Raw genomic sequence first — 20,451 nt, forward strand, 5'->3', positions numbered from 1 at the left:
CAGGGCTCCATCACATGCCACAGTTACTTGGGGAGACAAATGGCATCACTCCCAAGGTCCCCCCTTTCCTTCTTCTCCCCCAGCTGAGCATGACACCACCTGGTCTGGGACATCCCTTGGGTCAGTGAGGGTCAGCTGTCCTGGCTGTGTTCCCTCCAACTCCTTGTGCTCCCAAAAGGCCCCTCACTAGTGGGGTCTGGTGAGAGCAGAAAAGGCCTTGCCAGAACTGCTCAGCCACAACTAAAACAACCCTGTGTTATCAACACTGTCTCCAGTACACATCCAAAACATAGCCCACACTATCTACTAGGAAGAAAATTGACTTTATCCCAGCCCAAACCAGCACATTACCCAGGCAAAAACATATTGATTTGCTTGGCAAATTATTTAAAAATATTCCTGGAATGCAGATAAGCAAATTTACACACTGGTAGCAACCTCCTCTTGTTCATCTAAAAGCCAAAACAGAAAAGATGTCATTTTCAAGCAGTGAAATCAATGTGATGCTGAAGAGAGATGAATTAGACCTATTTATTGAAAAAAGCATTTAAAAAACCAAATCTGGATTTGCATTGCTAAAGTTCTCAAGAATACAAGAAGGGAACACAAAAAGAAAAGCAATTATTAGGCGCCAGTAGTGCAGCTACTGGGTGATTGCATGTGTGTTCACACAGCATTGTGCCTCAGTTCTTGCTAAGACAGTGCTATCAGGTATTTCATGACAGTTTCAGTGGCTAGAGTAATTGAGAGATTGCTATTTACTTAGGATTCTGACAGTTGGAAGGAGCTGTTGTGCCTCCTATCGGACACCAATAAAAAACAACTACTTCATGCTCCATAGCAAAAGTCAAATGATGTCTGACCAAGTCTCTTCTTGACTATGCATTATAAAAATAAATGTTGCAAAATAATAGGTCTCTGCAAGACTTAAAAAAATCTCTAAAAGACATGGATCAAGATTTTGTATATCCTTCCTTTAAACACTCCTATCGTCTTTCAGAATTATGCTGTTACTGCTCAAATAATGCTCCTTTCCACTCCCCAGGCTAAACCCAGAAGGTTTTAAGAGGTTTCTGTCTGTTGGGACTCTTTGGTATAACAAGAGGGTATTAACAGACCTTCTGCTTCAGGATACAGAAAAGCAGGAATTCCTGCTGGATGTGCTTCAGGTGTTGAGGCTAAAGGCAAAGTTTGAGTAATGGGCATTAAGAAGAATGAAAACAAGATTCAGATGAAAATGGTCAAATCCTCCTCTGTGGGATGTTCTTCTCTCTCCATAGCACAGGAAGTCTGAAGAATCCTGGATCCTAATTCAGGCACCTCAGCAAGATGAGATGGACTGTGATTCCTCTACGGCAGGTCCTCTCTGTCCTGGCATTTCCATGTCTTCAGCTTGTAATGCAGCCAGGTGACTCAAGCAGAAGCCTGAAGACAAAGGAAGGAACATTCCACAGCCTCATGAAGCAGGTCAGCTCTCCCAGAGGAACACAAAGTAAATCAAGTCAAATCAGTTTTACTCTTGGTGTGCAAACAGACAAGGGAGCATTCAGGGAAGGGCAAGAGCACAAAATCCTTCCAAGGCAAAGGTTCAGGGCTTGTTCTTTATGACAGGGGACTTCCCTCTGGAAGAGTCACTTACGAACAGTGTTAAGGCAGCAAATCACAGCTTAAAAATTAAAAAGTGGTAACTCATTCAAGGAAAAAAAATGCCTTTCCACAAGCACTTGTGCACAGTATCAGAAAGATGAGGAAGGCTGTGTGTCCAAACAGCCACTGTGCCTCCTTTGGCTTAGGATCCTGGACTCACACTCCTCCAGTGCCCTGGTGCTGGGCAGGAAGCCAGACCAGCTGACCTCCCCTCCCCTAGTGCTGCTGCTGGGTCACCATCCTGAGCATTTTGAGTGCCATCTCTCCTTGGTCAGCTGGTACCTAGCACAGAGAAAAGCATAGAATAAGCAGCTGCTATAAGGAAGAAGACAGCAGGTGCTCAGACAGCAGCTACACACACATCTTCTGTCTTCTTGCTGATTCCACCCCAAGGACTTTATTATTTACCATGTGCCCAGCCTTGAGAATCCAGAAGAAAGCCAAGTTCTCATAGGCCTTGTGGAAAGCAGCTGTCTCAGTGGATGCTGGAGACACATACAGTGCCTTCCACCTCTTCTGGCTGAACTGGTCCAAGTCAGGCCATTTCAGTTTCCGGATCCATGCCTCCTGGCCTGTTGGAGATAAGAGATAGGATTGATTACTAATACTTGGTAATTACTGATAAGTTGGTTCCACAGCAGCTTGGGAGGCCAGTTCAGCTGGATGCCCACTGTACTGGATACCAGTACAGCAGAGTTAGCACAGAGTCTGTGTGCTCAGATCCTAAAAACAATTTTGTTATGCCTATAGAAATTCAGGACAAACTGAAACAAACCAATGGTGGGAAGAAGGGAATAAGTAAACAGTGAAGGTATGTATGAAATGGACTTAGGATTGCTAAAGTTGAACATGTGCTTCTTGGAGGCTCTGCAGCCCTAGAAATTCCAACATATTTCGCTTTGCACCTCAAACACCTTGAATGTCCTGCCATGGAGAAGGATCAGCCATACCAAGTCCCCCTCCTGGAAATCAGAAGAGGCACTATTTCTCTATTTGTTAGACACTCATTGAGGGGAGACTGGAAAGGCTTTCTGTTTCCAGGTGCTGCTAGAGAAGGTGGAGGTCAAGACAGCAACAAGATCAATTCCAGGACTCCAAGGGGGACAAAGCTTTAGCCTACCTGTGAACTACTGGAAGAATTTACATGTTAACTACAGCTCAATTTTAGACCAAAACATGATAAACTGGAGCACTACTAACTGCTAATCTGTTTTGACAGCCTAAATACTCTGTTTCCTGGATTTATGAATTGCTGTGTTGTTCATGAAGGGCATCTGAATATCTAAGTGGGCAGAGACAGACAAAGAATAAAACCTTTCACAACATAGGAAGGTGTTTGTGGAGTCAGTGAGAAAAGACTGGTGGAAGGGAGCACAGCAGCCTTGTGAGGCGCTTCAGCATCACTTGGCCTGGCTCCCGAACTGCCCTTGGACTAAACCAGCATCTTGCAAGCAGCAAACAAAGCCCAACATGTGCAGGAACCTACACTGAGAGCAGGTGTGATCACTCTTCCACTGCATCCTCCCTCATTAATTACCAGCATTCTTTGCCTATGAATGAGCATACACACATGCACATCTATGTGTCTATCCAGGAGGATTAAGTGAATTATTAGCATCACTGAAACAAGCAATTAGTGATGTTGCAGATCCATTTCTCAACAGTATAATGAAGGTAAAGGATTTGCCTCTCTCAGAAGGAAATAAGCAAAACATCCTAAGTGCTGCTCATTTATGACTGTAGTATTTAAGCATTGCTAGTTAGATAAGAGTTTTGCACAGGAGACTGGAGAAATCTAGGTACCAATATACTGACAGCTCCACATTCTACTCATCACAGGTTCTGTTTCCACCCCCACTCAAGAAGTTCCTTACCCATGGTGTCAACAATGAGGTCCAGCTGCCCATTATAGACTGTAACACTGACATTGGCTGCCAAAAGCTGATCAACAATATCAATGACAGGTTTCATGAAGTCCTCAGCCATGTTCTTGAAGACCTGTCTGGACTGACCTGGTTGGAACCAGAAAGACAAAATTTAAGTGATGAAGGATGTCATTCTGAAGCTGGGATAGAGGCATAGGCTAAAGGTTCTAAAATGGAGTTCACAGCTGCATATAAAACAGTCCTAGCCCAAAGTGGCACCAGTGATTTATCAGTTTAAGGAACCAGAGAACCAGAGAGCAGCTGTGCTCCCACTGGAACTCACAGACAGGGCTGTAGCTTCCAGCTCCTATTTACACACAGGGTGCTGGCATCAGTCCTTTAAGCCTTCCTTTCTGTTTACACCCTCTCCTCCATATGATACGTCATTACATGACACCAGACTTCTGGCAGAGAAAAGCTGACAGGAATTTCAGCAAGATTGCATGACAGACAAAAACCAGTTGCTAAAATACAGAGGATCTTCCTCCCTCCCCCTGTATTTTCAGTTACTTGGCTAAAAATAGATACAAGCAGCAGAATCAGAACCAGAACCACATCTGCCCACAGGCCTGCCCCATGACATCTTCATTTCTGAGAACAAGCCCCCTTCTTAGCCCCATGGGTAACGACAATTGAATGTAACCAGTTGTCAGAGTATTTTCCTACAAGATGCAGTATTGTAAACAGCGGTAATGGACTCATCAGGTGCACACTAGCAGACAGGAAAGTACCTCCCCACTTCACACAGTCAGGAATGATCATCAGCTTCTTTCTGATGGGCCCATTCATCAGCTCATCGAGGCTGCTCTGATGCATTTTTCTGACATGGCGCTGGTAAAGCCGCACTGAGAAAAGAGAGAACACACTTTGATCAGTGGCACGTTTAAGACCCCATCCTGCACAGATAACAATTTTCAGTATCAGTCATAGCCAACAAACCTTTTTCTAATGAAAATGCACCACCACAGAGAGCAATTTGCTTGCTTTTACTAGAAACCACTGAAGTAAACCCTTATTTAAGGCAGGATGATACAGGAAGAACCCATCCGTTCCTACTTTTGCCTAACTCTGCACTTTTTCTGGGCATCAGCTTCTGCTTTAACCACTTGACTCTTCTCAACAGACCAGTTATTTTTGAACTGCAGTATTTTACTTTCAGGAGTTAACTGCACCTTCCCTTATGAAGACAACAGAAAAGAGCTTGAAAGAAACTCTACACATGTGTTTTTCACATTGATACAAAAAAAACTGTGGAGCAAGAGTCTAATCAGACTGTTTATACTGATGAGACATTTTTGTGTCCTGTTGTAAAGACAGAAATGAAAGACAGTAAGAGGAAGTAACTTAAAAGGTCATAAAATGATGTTGCAATTATACTGACTGCTTCCTTGCTGTAATCTGTGCAGGATGTATAGGTGGAGGTGTCATCTATAGGGTTGTTCCACATTCCTATCTGTCTCAATTTATGCAACAGCAAACAAGTTCTGCTTGGGAGAATATCAACATCCATTTTAAGGATGTGCTACATTGAGGCTCTTTCCACTGCCAAAGTTGAAGGTATGTGAATGGAAACACAGGACTTCAGGAGTTCAAGTATTTAAATACAACTTACTGAGATGGAGATTTTCTTGTTCATCTGATTTCACTTCTGGAACCTCCTTAGTCAAGATGTTATAAAAGTTCACATTGTCTGTGTTCTGAAAACACAAGATAATTTCAGTAACACTAATAAAAACATTTCTCAGGTATGAGGAACAGTGTTTCCTGAAAAGAATAAAAGAAAAAAAAAAAAAAAAAAAGAGATAAGTAAATCCTAAATAAAGGACCCTGTGACCTGCCAATTTACCTGCACACCAGGAAGATACTTGTGGTAAAACTTTAGCTCTATATTTGCTTTGAGAAGTGGGAAAGAGATTCCTCAAGTCTGTATCATTCACACATGGGTTGTGCCAGAGATGTTATTTACTCCTCTGAAGCAGAGGTGAAGCTACAGGAAGCCTTACCCTGCATTACTCATGACAGAGAGCTGCAGTGCCAGGTGATGCTTTCAGACAGCCCCTACTGCCAGGTCTAGTCTGGTGCTGCTCTTGCTCAACATCCTTTCAACCTACAAGCCTCCAAAATCTAAAATGCTTCCTTGAAAACGTGGTGATGGGTATGAGCCACCCCTCTGCTGGAACTGCTGGCAGCTGGATGTGCCCAAACATTGCAGATTGGCAGCTCTGATGGAGCTGACAGAGGCTGCCTGCATCCAAGGACAAATGCAAGCAGTGTTGCCATTAGAGAAGTTACTCCAGATTCTTGAAGTCCTGCTTTACTTGATTTTTGAGTTTTTAAAGTTCTGATGCTTAGGTAAGAAATCATCTCACAACAGCAATCCCAGAAGAACTGCAGTGCCTTCACCCGCCAGCACCATCACAACTGAGGGGAGAAGCCAAGTTGATTTGAAAAGTAAAACAGGAACCAAAAGTTCCTTCCAAACAGCAAGAAGTGAAACCACCTATGTGCAAGGCACTGTCAGCTATGAAATTTTAAAAAATAACAACAAAAACAACTCCAAAAACAAGAGCAAAAAAAGGAAGTGGTTCCAGATTAGCCTTTCTGTCCAAGGAAGCCAGAGTCTTACATGTACTAAAGAATGAGCTGTAACAAAGAATGAGATTTTGGAGCAACCTTTTAACAGGAGAAACAAAAGCAAATGCTGGAACTTTCTAAGTAATGAGATGCAGTGCCACAGTAACAGACCATAACTTGAGGTTCCTTTCCATCCTATTTTAGTTCTTCAAACAGAGATGTGTGCTTAACTTGAAATTTGTGTCTTGCTGGATGCAGTGTTCAATATTCAAAGCTTTCCAGAAGATATACCTTATTTAATTTGAAACTGTGGGAATCAAGAGGACTAGTTAAATGCTGAAACCTCAATGCAATACTGGAAGACCACAAGGGCAGTCCTGCCCACTTCTGTCACTCACACGGTGGGGCATAGCAAACACTCCTTTGTATCAGCACTGGGATAAAAAAAAACCTGGCAAAAATGACTGGGCAGAGGGTTGGAGAATTCATGCCAGCTCAACGCTCAAGGATAACTTGAAATCGTGCGCCTCCCCAAGCAGCAGTTAGTTCTTAATGTTAGTCAAAGATCTCACCTCTTCAATGACACCTTCAGCCTTGCCCCAGAGCTCAGTGGCCAGCCCATATTGATTTTTATTTATTGCATCCATTATTTCTTTGGCAACAGCAGTCACCTCTGCTAGACCATTATCATCAAGGAGAGACTGGAAGACAAACACAATGAAGGACATCTTTAATTACAATTCCACATCAATTTATTGCTAACAGCCTCCATGCTTTCAAGGTTTTATTCAGGCCAAGAGGTAATCTTAAGATTCAACACCCATTTGTACTGTATGGCAGCACAAGGGATCAGGTGAGGACCAAGAGATTAAGAAGGTACTTACAGTGCTGTAAAGGTAGGGCCCCCAGGACAGCACAGAGTCTAAACAAACAGAACAGATTTGAGACATCAAATTGACAATCAATCTTTGACATAAGGTTTAACTTACTTTTCCTTTACTGGGGCAACAATATTTATGAGAAAAATAAATGGAGATGAATTAATCAATAAAAAGGTACAGTCAGCTCAGTTTAACCCTAAGGTTATGTACCACAGAGCAGATTCTTTACAAATCCTGCAACAACATTAACCCCCTATGAATTAACCAGTGAAATTTATTTAAAGCAACCAACATATTTTTACCAAAATATTATCCACCCAGCATTGCAGCACACTGCCAGAACATGGGCAGAGGTCTAACAAGAGGATGGGAATTATCAAAACTGATCTGTTTGAAAAGTCACAAGGGAAAAATTGAGTTATAAAACAAATCTGCTTTATAACAGGTTTGTTTGTAAATTCTCAAGGATCAGCTGATGGCAGGCAGATAAGAGTTTGTTTGGTATTGTCCTGTGCTGCAGGGAATCTGTGAAGCCTGCCCTTGCCAATCCCACTGAAGGACCAAGAGCCCTTTCATTTGCTTTTTGTCCTCCACCAGACACAAATCCCACTTGCAGCCTTGTGAGTCATTTGGTGGCCACATTTAAGTGCAGGACTCTTACAAAACACCTCAAAGGCTGTGGAGATGTGTAGGGACATTTCACCATCCCTCCACTTCAGATGCAAGTGTGCTCCTCACTGACCTTGCTCTCTGACTTCTCTTAATCTAGATACATTCTAAAGGGAGATTCTTCAGTCACAGCTTGCAAGGCCAAGTATTACTTTTTGATTTACCAGACTCACTAGAGAGTTAATTCACTTAAGGCAGGGATGGCATTTTTGACTTTAGGCACTCATGGAATTATTACAACAACCAACAAAACAAAACAACAACAACAAATCATCCACAGTCTGAGGAGTTTAGACGTACCCAAAGGAGAAATCCATGAGTCTCCAAGAGCAGTCCCCCTAAAATTGCACTTTATGGTCCCTTTTTGAACAGCCTTTGTGAATAAGAGGAAAAACAAAACAAAGCAAAAAATCAAACCAAGAATCAAATTTTAATTAGCTATTCATTACTCTAGAATCAGTTTTCTCTAAGTGAAAAAAGTAAGTAGCATTGTGAATTAGGCAATAGGGACAGTGTATTCCAGAAAATGAAAGTACTTGTAGAACCCCAGGTTTTAAAGTGAAAAGTGAACTATATGCTCCAAATACTTACCTTGTGCAACTCTAAAGCAACCCCAGCAGCCATTTTACCTCCATAAGATTCAGAGAATATGTAGAATGGGATGGTCTGAGGAGAGAAAAGCCACACAAGGAACTCGTTGGGTGGAGGGAAGAAGATACCTCCAACCATCTCCCACATCCCACAGGATCCAGGCACTAGCTGTTCACCTCCAACTATCAAACACTTAATGTTTTTCTATTTTAAGCTGCACATAAGGTTTCCATAACATCCTAGGGATTTTCTGGGGTTGGTTCTAAAGTTTTTTAGAACTATAAGCAGATGTGATCCTATATATGCTGCTTGGATCACTCAACATACAATAATCCACCCCAATGCTTATCTAACTAACCCCAAATTCAAGATACAACTTCTGAAATGTGGCAAATAAGACAGTGGTTATACCTGCACCAAACACTACCCAGCAGCACAACACTGCCCATCTGGAAGTCTGTTCCCTAATTCTTTTTGAATTCTATTTAAAAGCAAAGAAAAAATACAACGATAAACAAGAATTCAAATCACTTACCTGGAATTCTGCTCTACACTTGAAGAATTCTCCAAGAAAAACCATCATATCAGAAACTACTGTAGTAAGGTTTTGGGCAAACAAGCTACAATCATCCACATAACTGAATCCAGTGCCCACAGGATTATCCACAAACAAGATACTGGCTGCCTGCAACTGCAGAAGCAGAAGGAAGGTTTGTATAAAACCTCAGTTCAGAACCAACAAAAAAACTTAGTTTTGATGGCACAAATGATTAACTGAGCCAGCAAATCCCTAGACCTGAAAAAACTTGCAGAAAAATTAGGTGCAACATAAAGAACTTCAATTTGCCCAATCTGCAAGCAGAAATATACCCAAAAAGTCCCAGTGATCGTGGGGCAGGTCACCTAGGGAACTCTGGAGTAATTCAGACTATTGGTAGCTCAGAGCACAAATATATTGCACTAATTAAACTTCCACCTTCACAGGCAGCTGTAATTTGTTTTCCCTTACTGGACCTGTAATTACAAGCCACAGGTTTTACACTGCCAGCCATCCAGAAAAAGCTCTGTGACTGCACACAACGAAGCTGTGATCTGAAATAACACTTTCTACAATTTCCCTGCTCTGTTTCCCAGACATCTGCATTTCACAATTTCATGGAAGAACAGATATACTTCGTCAAATCAAATTAATATGTCTATACCTCAGTTCTAAACAAGGCTATTCCTATAAACTAATTTATTAACCAGAATATATTAACTTGAAATATTATAGTTCTACTGAACTTTAGATGAAAAACTGTTCTGTGTTTTTTTGCGTAGCGATCATCAGCTTACGCAAGCAAATAAACATTTGCAATTAGTAGTTAGAAGCTGAACTCTCTACTGTACCCAGGTTGTATTTCTTGGTTTCATTTCTTTGTCTAATGGACCAATCTCTTCAAAGTTCCCATATCCACAGCCTGAAGCTCCTGGACCTCCCTGCAGGGAAATACCAAATGACAAAGACGTTAAAAGGCAGCATGGCATAGATATGACAGATGGAAGAAAAATACCAGCCAGCCAGTAAGTAGAACAACAGATTGCAAATTTTTAAAACCAGCTTTTACACTACACATTAATTTGCAGAGCAGGCTCTGTTCCTCATGGTCTTCGGTTATGCACACACATGCCATTTCTGAAAGCAAGAATTCAACAGAGAAGCAGTCACCCTACTTGTGAGAGTTTCTGGTGAGCTGCCTGCTATGTGAGCACAGTTTCAAAACCTTATTTCCTGAATATGGAGTGCAAAAGTTAACTACCTGCTAACCAGGGCTTTGCAAGTCATTAGTTTAATCAGCATGTAGGTTTCACTCTGATGAAGTAACCCAGAAAGAAAAACACCAAGTCCTCAAGTGATTCTATTCAACATTAACTTCTGAAATGTACTGTGAAGAACATGCCACCACTTTTATCAAACTGGGATTGTTTCCATTTAGAAATCATCCTAAATCTCTGATTACTTTATCTACTCTCTCTCTCTGAACATTGTTTAGACTTCAAACTCCCCAGGAAAGGAGCTGTGAAACTACAATGCACAAAAATCACTACTGTTGTATGAAAGATAAGAACAAGCTCTGTTATTGCAATCGAACTTGATGGTGAGCAGTTGAGGACACCCCACAACTGCAGAATGAAATCATCCTTGTTTTTCCCAACCCCAACACCTCATTCACAAGGCAAGGCATTTAGAATCAGGCAGCTTTGAATCCTGTTTCTGTACAGCTCCACAATATCAGATATCAGACTGAACCAGGCGTAGATTGAAAGAATTATTGGTTAGGTGTCTCTCACCAAACCTTACCTGAAGCCACAAGATAAGAGGTAACTCTGTGAAGTCTTGGGTTGGGTTATTTGCATAGTAGAGCCACCAGAACATGTGGGCCTTGTTCCGAACCTCCACATATCCCCACACCTCTTTGGGCTCTTGGGGCTGCCTCAGAACTACACCTTGAGGGGAAATAAAAATAACAATCAGCTAGGTGAAAAGGCTCAGCTTTGGCCTTTTCACCAGATTTGTTCCAAAACACTACATTTCAGTCTTGGGTGTGATAATTAGAAGTGCCACTACTATTTAAAAAAATTACTATAAGAAACCTGCCTGTGCTTACACCCGCACCCACAGCTGAGTTATCGTCAATGAATGAAGTGTGTAATTAAGCGCTTCCTTATCGGAGCCTGGCGTTAGAGCTGCCGCCGGAATAACAGCCCAATTGCTGGAATAATTTGTTCTTGAAGTGTTTTCAAGGCCTGGACTGAAGGAACAGCCCCACTAACCCAAATGGAATAACTCGCACCAGCTACAATTTCGACAAGGATCACAGAATATTCTGAGTTGAAAGTGACCTAAAAGGATCGAGTCCAACCCTTTAGTGAACGGGCCCGTATGGGGATCGAACCGACAGCCTTGGCATTATTGGCTCCATGATCCGATCAACTGAGCTCATCCCAGTACTTTGATCTGGGTGTCTGCGGAGACCACACCATTTCACAGCCCCCAAGGAGAGCAGGTGCAGACAGACAGAGGGTCACTTCTAAAGGGATCCAAAATATAATTTAAACTCATTTAAGTCAGTAAAGTCTGGTGACCTTACGCGGTCAGTCTACTGTCCATCTCGGACACAGAACAGACCTTTGACATCCCATCCCTTAATCTCATAGCAACAGCGCACTGGAGAAGGAGCGATAAGGCTCTTCCAAGCCGCGGTGGCCAGGCTTTGCTACTCCCGCCGGCACTCCCGCCAACCTCTCTGTCCCCTCCGACCGCCACCCCGACAAGCGGAATTTCCCGCGGCTCAGCCCCGGCCCTGCCCGGCAGCGGCCGCAGGACACAGGAGCGCCGTGCCCGGAGGCCCTGCTCCCGTCCCATCCCGCCCCGCCCCGTCCTTCCCGTACCTGTCGCCAGCAGCAGCACGGACAGCACGGTCCCAGCGCGGAGCAGCCACATCGCTCCCTCAGCTCCCGCGGTCACGGGACCGGCTCCGCCCCGCCCTAAGGCACCGCCCCCCGTGCCCGCCTCCTCCGCCTCTTCCTCCTCCTCCTCCATGATGGCGGCGGGCGCCGGCCCGGTGCGGCTGCGGCTGGTGTTCGATCACCCTCCGCCGGCCAGCCCGGGCTGCGCGCTGTGCTGGCTGCTGCTGGAGCCGGGCCAGGCGCGGCTCGTCACCGACCTGCTGAGCCTCATCCGCCACCGCTTCGGCTTCAGCCGCCGCGCCCGCCTCAGCCTCTTCCTCGAGGGGGCGCTGCTGCCGCCCGCGGAGAGCGCGCGCCTGGTGCGGGACAACGACTCGCTGCGGTACGGACCGGACCGGGACGGCGGGATCGGGATAGGGACCGGGATAGGGACAGCGGGATCCGGACCGGGATCAGGGCAGCAGGACTGGGACAGAGAGATAGGACTGGAATCAGGACAGCGGGATCGGGGAGTCAGTCCCACACACGTAACTCATCAGTGTCTATCAGTACCTAAAGGGGGTGCCAAGAGGCCGGACCGGGTTCTCCCCGGTGGTGCCGAGCCATGGAACACGAGGCAACGGGCAGGAACTGATGCCCAGGAAGTTCCACCTGACCATGAGGAAGAGCTTCTTCCCTGTGCAGGGACCGCACGCTGGGAGAGATTGTCCGGAGAGGGTGTGGAGTCTTCCTCACTGGGGATATTCCAGAGCTGTCTGGACACAACCCTGTGCCCTGTGCTCTGGGATGACCCTGGCTGGGCAGGGAGGTGGGATCAGATGACCCACTGTGGTCCTTTCCAACCTGACCCATTCTAGGATTCTGTGAATCCCCTCGTGGGTTTGATGGGACAGGGCCTCCGTGGGGGACTGAGCTCTCCCTTCCCTGGGCGGTGGAGCGGGAGCCAGGTGTCCACGGGCACTGATTCCCAACACCTGAGACAACCCAGGATGTCCAGAAGGGCTGGAGGGAGCCAAGCGGTTGGAAATGTTCCCGGAGATGGGAGCCTGTGTCTGCAGGGGAGGGTTCCGGACTGTCTGGGGAAGAGCTGGAGCAGCTTCACTCTAGAGGAACTTGCCTGAGCTGTGAACATGTAGGGAAGAGTGTTCATTATGCTGAACAGTGGCTTTTGTTTGGTTTTTTTTTTTTGGTAACAGAGTAAAATTGGAAGAGATAATTGCAGATGATTATGAAGAGATAGATGATGGCTTTACAACAAAAGAAGACAAAAAAAGGCACAGACACAAGCAGGATGAGGAAGAATTCCCTAGGAATGAAGGCAAGCATAAAAGGAAAAAGAAAAAGGAGAAGCATAACCTTGAGTATTCCTCTTTTAGGGAAGAGACCTCTGTAGATACTTGGGACTCTCAAAAAAGGTACACGAAAAGAAAAAGAAAGGAAGAAGTTAGTGGAAGAAATAGACTTGCAGAAGGTAAGGAAGAGAGGTCTACTGTCCATTCTAAAAAGATGAAAAAGACAGAGAGGGAGAAGCAGTTGGCAACAAAAAAGAAGGACGAAAAGCAGACAAAGGTTGCTGCAGAAAAGATGGCTTTAGAACGGGCAAATGAGAGCTTTTCTGTAAATTCTGGTAAAAATAGCACAAAAAAGATCACAACACAGTCCAGGAAAAAGAGGGTGGGAGCTTCAGATTCCTCCAGCACATCATCTGACAGTGACAGCAGTGAATTAAATGTAAAGGAAAATAAATCTTCCCATAAACCTGTAGTGGTGACACTTCCCAAAGACACATCCCAAGCTGCCTCAGGTTCTGATGTGAAAACTAATAAAGTGACTGTAAAGTCTAACATTGAAAAGACTAAGACTGCAATAAAAAAAAATGCTAAGAAACCTCAGTCCTCTAGTTCAGATTCTGACTCGAGTACAGAGGATGAGAAGGTGATACCAGCACAAGACAGCCCTGCAAAGGAAAAATCAGTGCCAAACCATGTGGTGGCTGTAAAAGCCAGCACCAAGGCTCCCAAAGCAAAGAGCTCCTCTTCAGACTCTGATAGTTCAGATTCAAACACACTTGTCATTAAAAAATCTGCGGCAGATGCTGGACTGGGTAATTCCATAGCGAGGAACTGCACTAAACAGTTGCCAGCCAGTATCCAAGGACCGTTTGCCAGCCCAGGCCGTGGAAGGGGGCGTGGAACAGGAGAGGATAACTTCTGGAGAGGACCTAGGGGCCGTGGGTTTCGTGGGATGATGAGGGGCCAAGGCCATGGGAGAGGAGCAAACCCTGGCTTCTTCTATAACTACAGCAGTGAAGGCCAGAAACAGAGGCAGTTTAATGAAGCTGTGACAAACACTTCTGTCCTTGTCCAGGTAAGTGACTGACACAGGCAGAGGTCACCTTTCTCTGGCAGCTTGAACTGTACAAAGGACCTATAGGATGAGAGTAATTCATAAAAGCATAAATACATTAGTGGGATAAAGGTTGATCTTAACTTTTATTTACTGTAATTCCGCTTGTCAGCCTGAGGAAGTGTTTGTGAAACAACGATAAAGTGATTGTATCATATATCTAAAAACAAAGCATGTACCTTACTCTTCTCAGAGCTTCTTGCAATCCGTACAGCATGAACACTGTCTTCTGTTTTCACTAATACAGTATTTAAATCAGTGGGTTACTCTTTGTTTCACAGAATCCTGTGGAGATTCCTAAGAGAGACTATAGTGTGTTACCTCTTCTAGCTGCTCCACCCCAAGTGGGAGAAAGAATTGCTTTTAAGGTAAAGAGTTCTGGAAATACTGAATGTTAGTAGATTAAAATTGCTTCATTTGAGCCACTTTTAAGTTTCTGAGCTAATAGTTTCTCTAATAAATTCACTCGTTGTAAAGCTTTGATTTTTACAAATGTTTGGAGCATATACAAAAGTTAAGTGCATTTCTTTAGACTTTCTGTATTATGTATAACACAAGAAACGCTGTCTCTGCTGTCATTTCAATGTGATTTTCCATGTGAATGTTATTGCAAATCTTACCATACAAATAATTACACTGCAGTGTAAAATAAAAGAGCAAATGAAAATGAAATCCTTGCAGTTGAGGAGACTGGGATCCATCTCCCATATCTCCTCACACAGCCTGACCTGAACGTAAATCCTTTGGAGCAGTGAGTCCTGGAAGTCTACCTGGGGTCATATGATTGGCATTGGATTCCAGGGGTAGGAGACTTGGCTCTTGCACTTTTCTCTTGCTGAAGAAACTGTGTCTGGATATAGGTGGAATCATCAAAGACTGGGGAAAGTTACAATTTCTTACTTGTATTTCTTTCAACAGCGCCTGGAACTAAGTGAAAATTACAGTCCTGAAGTTTCAGACTATAAGGTACTGGTTTTCTTTCCTCCCTTCATTCACTCAAAGAACTATGATAGGTGAGGTATGGCTTCAATATTTTGAGGTTGTGCAATGTTTTTCTTTGCATCCAGTTGACTCCACAGGCTATTGCTGGTGTAGCAGTAAAAATCAAAAACCCTAGAAGCTGAAACTAATTGAAAATTTGAAAGGTGTAGCTGTTATTAAAAAAAACCCCAAAAAAACAACAAACCAAAAAACAAACCACCAACTGCAAGGATTATTAATGATCATTAATATTTTAGAGATGACAAAAAATGCAGACCTTCAAGTAGAAAAATGTAGTTGTATTTGAGTCTACTGCTATTTGAAATCAAGGCAAGTTCTTAAAACTGGTGCAAGTAAAATTTTGTTGCTACTTCAAATAACTTGGTTTCTGGGTAAGTACTGATTTAAACTTCAAAGTTGGTGACAATGAGTAACTGGTTTATTGATGCCAGTGGTTACAGATTGCTGAGCATTAATTCTTGGCAGATTTTATACATGGAGACTGGAAAATTTGATAGCTAAATATACTTATTTCCTCTGGCAGCAATTAAATAGCACACTGGTTGTAAATATGGAATAGTTATCCGGTGCTGAAGTGTGTCTTACCTGATTCTTTCTTGTTGCTTTGTGAAGGAAGCGAAAATAATCAGTTGGAATGTTGAAAAAAAGCAGATTGAACTTGAGATCCTTTCAACATCAGCAGGACAATGTATGTACCTGGGGACACCAAGGGCTTGTTGTCATGTGCTGTCACCTGGAAAACCAAAAGCCCAAGGAACACTTCATCTGTCAGGAGTATTCCCAGCTTCCTTGGGTTCATTCTCAACACACCCCTCCCCTTCTCACTCCCTCCCCCAAAAGTCTATTTAAATTGAGAAGTTCTAATCCTTGCTAGTTGAACTGAAGGATGCTCATGGGTATTTACAATATAAATATTTTCAGTCAGTTTGAGTGGTCAGTAACTCATCTTCACTGTGGTTTCATTTTCTGAAAGAAATTCTTTTATGGAACTACAGAGGAAGTGTGAGGTCATAATGGTATGTCTTCAGTGGGTGTGGAAGTGAGTCCCTGCAATGACAAGGTGCAGTTCCTGAGACCTGAAATGATGAATGTTTCTGAAACTCTGTATTCTCCAGTTGCCATTTAAGCCAGAATTAGTGAATTGTCATAGGAGCATTTTTCTCAAATTTCAGCAACATATTGTTGACTTTCTCATGGGAGTAGTCAGATAATTACCTTAATTTTGGCGTGTAGTAGTCAGTTTTACTTGAAGATCTTTTGTTACAATTATTAACCCAGACACCAAGCTCAAAAAAAAACCCCAAAATAAACCCCAAAACCAAAGTGGTTTTGATCAGATTTTGTGGTAAACATTTAAACTTTCTTTGGTTTGTAGCTAGTTGAGCTGTTTGGTTTTTCAGTTGCTAAGGAGCCAGGGAAATTCGACTTGGTGTACCAGTCTGCAGACGGAGTGGAGCTCATCGAGTACGCGGTGCCTCAGGACACCAAGGTACGTGAGGCCTGCTCTGAGCCCTGTCACCAGCTCTGCAGGGCTGACACCTGCCCTGCTTCCTGCCTCTATTCACCTCAGGGGCATTCCCTTTGTAATAGTGCATCCAATTTAAATAAATGGAAGCAAAAATAATTGTTCCTTTCTAGCAAGAGTGTGCACGTTTACATCATAAAAATCAGTTCTTGCATGTTACTCTAACTGGGGTCACAGCCACTCATCAAATTTCTTGTTTTGGCTAATAAACAACATCATGTCTCATAGAGATCCTTTCTTACCAGCTTTTCATTTCATTGCTGTTGTTCTTACCTGCACCTTTCCTTACCCAGGACAGCAGGCAGGTTGAGGTTAATCAGTAGGATCAGTGAGTCACAGGAGGAGCTGAAATCTTGGTTCGCTAGTGCTGTTGTTCAGGTCTAGGCAAAAGCATAATGGCACACAAATTGCATCTGCTGGTATTGCTGGCACCTGTTAAGTGTTGCCTGTGGTTTGTTTTCAGATAACTGAAAGCTGGGATGCGCTGATAGAGCCAAGACTGATTGTGGAGCCTCCAGTTAATGGATCCGGCATTGAAAATGGAACCATCTAGGATGTCAAAAAAATGTGAACAATTGTACAGATTTGTTCTGTGAAATGCTGCCTTCTGGTTCTGAGGGTGGCAGGTGCACTGGTGGATATTACTGTCTTAAAAAGAAGTAGGCCAGAAGAAAACCACTTTTTTCCCTTAGGCTATGTTTTTATGTAATACATGAAAACTTTGTTTATTATAGGAAGTCTAATATAGATCTGTTGGGTTTGAATATTTATATCCTACTGTAGCAAGCCACAGAACTGGACTGGTTTGATTAAAAGATAAAACACAACCCTGTACTGCGAGTAACTAAATGTCTGGGTTTGGCTAGAGCTGTATAACTGCCAGGGGTCACTTTCATTTAAAAATTAATTATAAATATTGTTGATGTGCAGAACTCTTCCTCTGCTGCTGCCAAGCATCATACAAATGCTGTGACTTTGCAGTTACTTAAAGCGCTCACCTGAAATGTCCAGAAAAGCCTGTGGATTTCAAGCTTCTATAATTTTGAGGCAGATAAATAGTACTGGTAACTGCCAACTTAAAACCAGTGGAATATAACATGAACCCCTGGCACAATTGTGTCCCACTGTGTTAATCTGTGTAGCCTCTGAAAGCCTTTATTTTTTGTTTTAGACCAAACCCTCTTGCCCTGTAAGTGCTGAAGTTTCTGTGCTGCCTTTCTTCTTCCCTTTCCAGCAGCAGAATGGGTCATCAGGTCCTGTCAAGGCACTGCTGACAGCTCTAACAATTATTAGCATTGAGGGGGCACCTTGTACCTCTGTAGCCTTGGCAAGTCTTACAGTTTTGGATCATCCCTGCCCTGAGTAGTTGACTCCTACAGAGAAGGCATGGAAAAAAACAAACCCTAAATACAAACAAACACCTAAAAATTGTGCATTATGGTTTAGCTGTCATGTACTCTGACCTAGTGCATGAATACATTAAAATACTGTGCATTTTTCCATCAGCCATATTAAAATGTCTTGTTTGTGAAGGAATCATTTTTATTCAAGTAAAATTCATTTGTGTATTGTGGTTCTCTTCAGATGCCATTATTTCATGGTAGGATTTGTTTTTTAAGAGAAAAGTTCAGTTAGATTCATGTGTGGCTATTCTTGCAAACTGGATGAGAAGAAGATGTCAGACACCAGCACAGTCACGCTCAGACAGTGGGGATTAATGGAAAGACTGTTTTTCTAAGGGAAATTGTTACTTTTTAATTCTTAGGAAGTTGCAAAAGCTAAGTGCAAGTGTTTCATAGCACCTCTTGTTCCATTGCCTACTGTGCATTTTGGCCATGAATTAAATGGATGCAGAGTCACTGTGGCTGTGCCAAACAGCTGGTGCTGGAAAACAAATACATCCCTGAGAGACAATGTTTACAAAGTAAAATCTTGAATTTTATTTACCCATTGTTACCAAGTTTGAGTGAAGCTACTGCTTCACTGCCCAATTCAAATCAGACCAAGGGAAGGCAGCCTAGGGGAGCTGCTGAGAGCCCTCCCTGTCCCATCCACCTCCTAGGGGCTGCTCTGAGGAACCTGGGATGGGACAATGTGCATGTGAATCCCACAGGGAGGTGGTGAAACAAACCCTCACTGCTGTCTTTCTGTCCCTGGGGCTTTCCTGTCTCGCCAGCCCCTTTGCTGGGGGCAGGAACACAAGGTACAATTTCTCTCACTGTGCTTCTAAAGCCCTGCTTGGGCTCTGTGGGGCACTTTGAATGTGCAGTGTCTGGGCAAAGGGTTAGATTTAGTTCAGAATCACAGGACGTTCTCAGGTATTTGCAAGCAAAAGAAAGTAATAACTTCAGTAGCTATTTAAATGCTAGCAGTAAATTTTTATGTTAAAATTTTATTGTCTCAGACAACAGGAGTGGTTGGGCTTCCTCAAAACCAGAATATCAAGCCCTCTTTGACAATGGGGAACTTAAACTGCTCATCTGAGCTCAAAACATCCTGTGCTATGCTCCAGAAGCAAAAGCTACAATTGTGAGGATGTGTATTTACCCTTTTTATTTGGATACCTTTGTCTGTATCGGTTGATACCATGTGAGTGCTGCAGAAAATACAGTGAAGGTGCTGAGTCTTTGAAAGATGATAGAGGCTTAGTCCAGATAAGCCCAGGGTGCTTGTTCACTTATGGAAAAATAAAAAATGCAAACATTAAGATCTGCTCCTTGGTCCCATCTCTTGCACAGCACAGCTCTCTAAGAATGTTCCTTTGCAGTCACTGTCAGCCACCCCTTGTCAGGTGTTTGCATTTCCTCTGGCAGCAGTTACAAGGTCCTGATCAGCACATCCCACCCACGCTGTAAACCTGTGGCACCGTGCCCATCTCCTACAAACTCCTCCACCCTCCAGGATATGACAGAGCTGATCCCTGAACTTTTGCTCCTGTCACAGTCCAGCAGCTCCAAATGCCTCCACTGGCCTTTCTGCACCTGTATCTGTTACTAAGCAGTGACTCAGAGCCCTGTGACACACAACCCCTCTGGAGCTTGTCCTGAAGGAGTGTTGCAAGGCTGATGTAGGTACAAGTCCACGTTACCTGTGCAACATAGGCTTATAATGATTGTCTAGATTTAATTTAATCTTCCAAAAGAACTGGCTAGGAGCTGGTTTCAATTGTAACAGACCACCCACCATCACTTCTTTTGAGTGCTTTATACAATTCCTGAACATTCTTGGAAGTCCCTGAGGACTAATGCCAACAAGATTGCCTGCTAATACTTTTAAATGACATTAAAGGGAACCTCAGCAGTTCTCCACACAAGGTGTTCTTTGCCCACTGGACAAGAGTTGAGAGCACTTGGCTCCTTCTGCTGCAGCCCATCAGGCTCTGTTTAAATTATTGGGAGGTCACAGACTTTGTGCCAGGCTGCTCTATTTCACCCCTGCTGCCAGCGTGGGTGGAAGTACAGAGGGCCCTGAGCAGACAAGGCAGAAAAAGGGAGGAGGAAGAGACCACTGGAAGAATTTGGGGTCAGGTTAGTTAAGACAGGAGTACTTGCCGTGTTCCTATTCAGCATCAACGTTCCTGTTAGAAACAGTGATTATTGAACAGTTAGACTGAGAAAAAGGAATTTGAGGAAGCATCTTCTGTTGAGACGGTTTCCACATTCACAATGCAGTAACCTGTGTGCTTTAAAAACATTGCACTGCCATCAGCTGTTGTAAACAGATTATATTTAAGGTCCTTTCCAACCCAAACCGTTTCTATGAGTCCGTAGGATCTCCAGCA

At 43.5% G+C, this 20,451-nt stretch overlaps 2 protein-coding genes across 2 annotated transcripts; one reads left to right on the top strand and one right to left on the bottom strand.

The window, feature by feature from the left end:
* Positions 1-1,497: 1,497 nt before the first annotated feature.
* SCPEP1 (serine carboxypeptidase 1) lies at positions 1,498-11,885 on the bottom strand. The gene is made up of 13 exons (XM_032128965.1): positions 11,720-11,885; positions 10,629-10,774; positions 9,677-9,766; positions 8,823-8,978; positions 8,288-8,362; positions 7,997-8,069; positions 7,031-7,068; positions 6,719-6,847; positions 5,185-5,269; positions 4,304-4,417; positions 3,522-3,659; positions 2,056-2,219; positions 1,498-1,929 (listed from the first exon to the last, which is right to left on the bottom strand). The coding sequence occupies exons 1-13, from the start codon at positions 11,868-11,870 to the stop codon at positions 1,864-1,866; spliced, it is 1,425 nt and encodes a 474-aa protein (XP_031984856.1). The 5' UTR covers positions 11,871-11,885; the 3' UTR covers positions 1,498-1,863.
* Positions 11,836-19,377, top strand: COIL (coilin). Its single transcript, XM_032128964.1, has 7 exons — positions 11,836-12,119; positions 12,934-14,104; positions 14,425-14,511; positions 15,062-15,109; positions 15,758-15,833; positions 16,546-16,634; positions 17,134-19,377. Exons 1-7 carry the CDS (start codon positions 11,869-11,871, stop codon positions 17,221-17,223), a joined length of 1,812 nt encoding a protein of 603 aa, XP_031984855.1. The 5' UTR covers positions 11,836-11,868; the 3' UTR covers positions 17,224-19,377.
* The last annotated feature ends 1,074 nt before the right edge of the window (positions 19,378-20,451 follow it).

This window comes from Corvus moneduloides, chromosome 19, assembly GCF_009650955.1.
Source record: "Corvus moneduloides isolate bCorMon1 chromosome 19, bCorMon1.pri, whole genome shotgun sequence".
In the NCBI taxonomy this organism is placed as follows: Eukaryota; Metazoa; Chordata; class Aves; order Passeriformes; family Corvidae; genus Corvus; species Corvus moneduloides.

Coding starts and splice junctions, on each gene's coding strand:
- COIL (XM_032128964.1), top strand. CDS start 11,869: ATGATGGCGGCGGGCGCCGGCCCGGTGCGGCTGCGGCTGGTGTTCGAT. Junction 14,105..14,424: donor ACACTTCTGTCCTTGTCCAG/GTAAGTGACTGA, acceptor TTTGTTTCACAG/AATCCTGTGGAGATTCCTAA. Junction 16,635..17,133: donor CGGTGCCTCAGGACACCAAG/GTACGTGAGGCC, acceptor GTTTGTTTTCAG/ATAACTGAAAGCTGGGATGC.
- SCPEP1 (XM_032128965.1), bottom strand. CDS start 11,870: ATGGAGGAGGAGGAGGAAGAGGCGGAGGAGGCGGGCACGGGGGGCGGT. Junction 6,848..7,030: donor GGCCCTACCTTTACAGCACT/GTAAGTACCTTC, acceptor TTTGTCTTCCAG/TCTCTCCTTGATGATAATGG. Junction 1,930..2,055: donor TTCTCAAGGCTGGGCACATG/GTAAATAATAAA, acceptor TCTCTGTGCTAG/GTACCAGCTGACCAAGGAGA.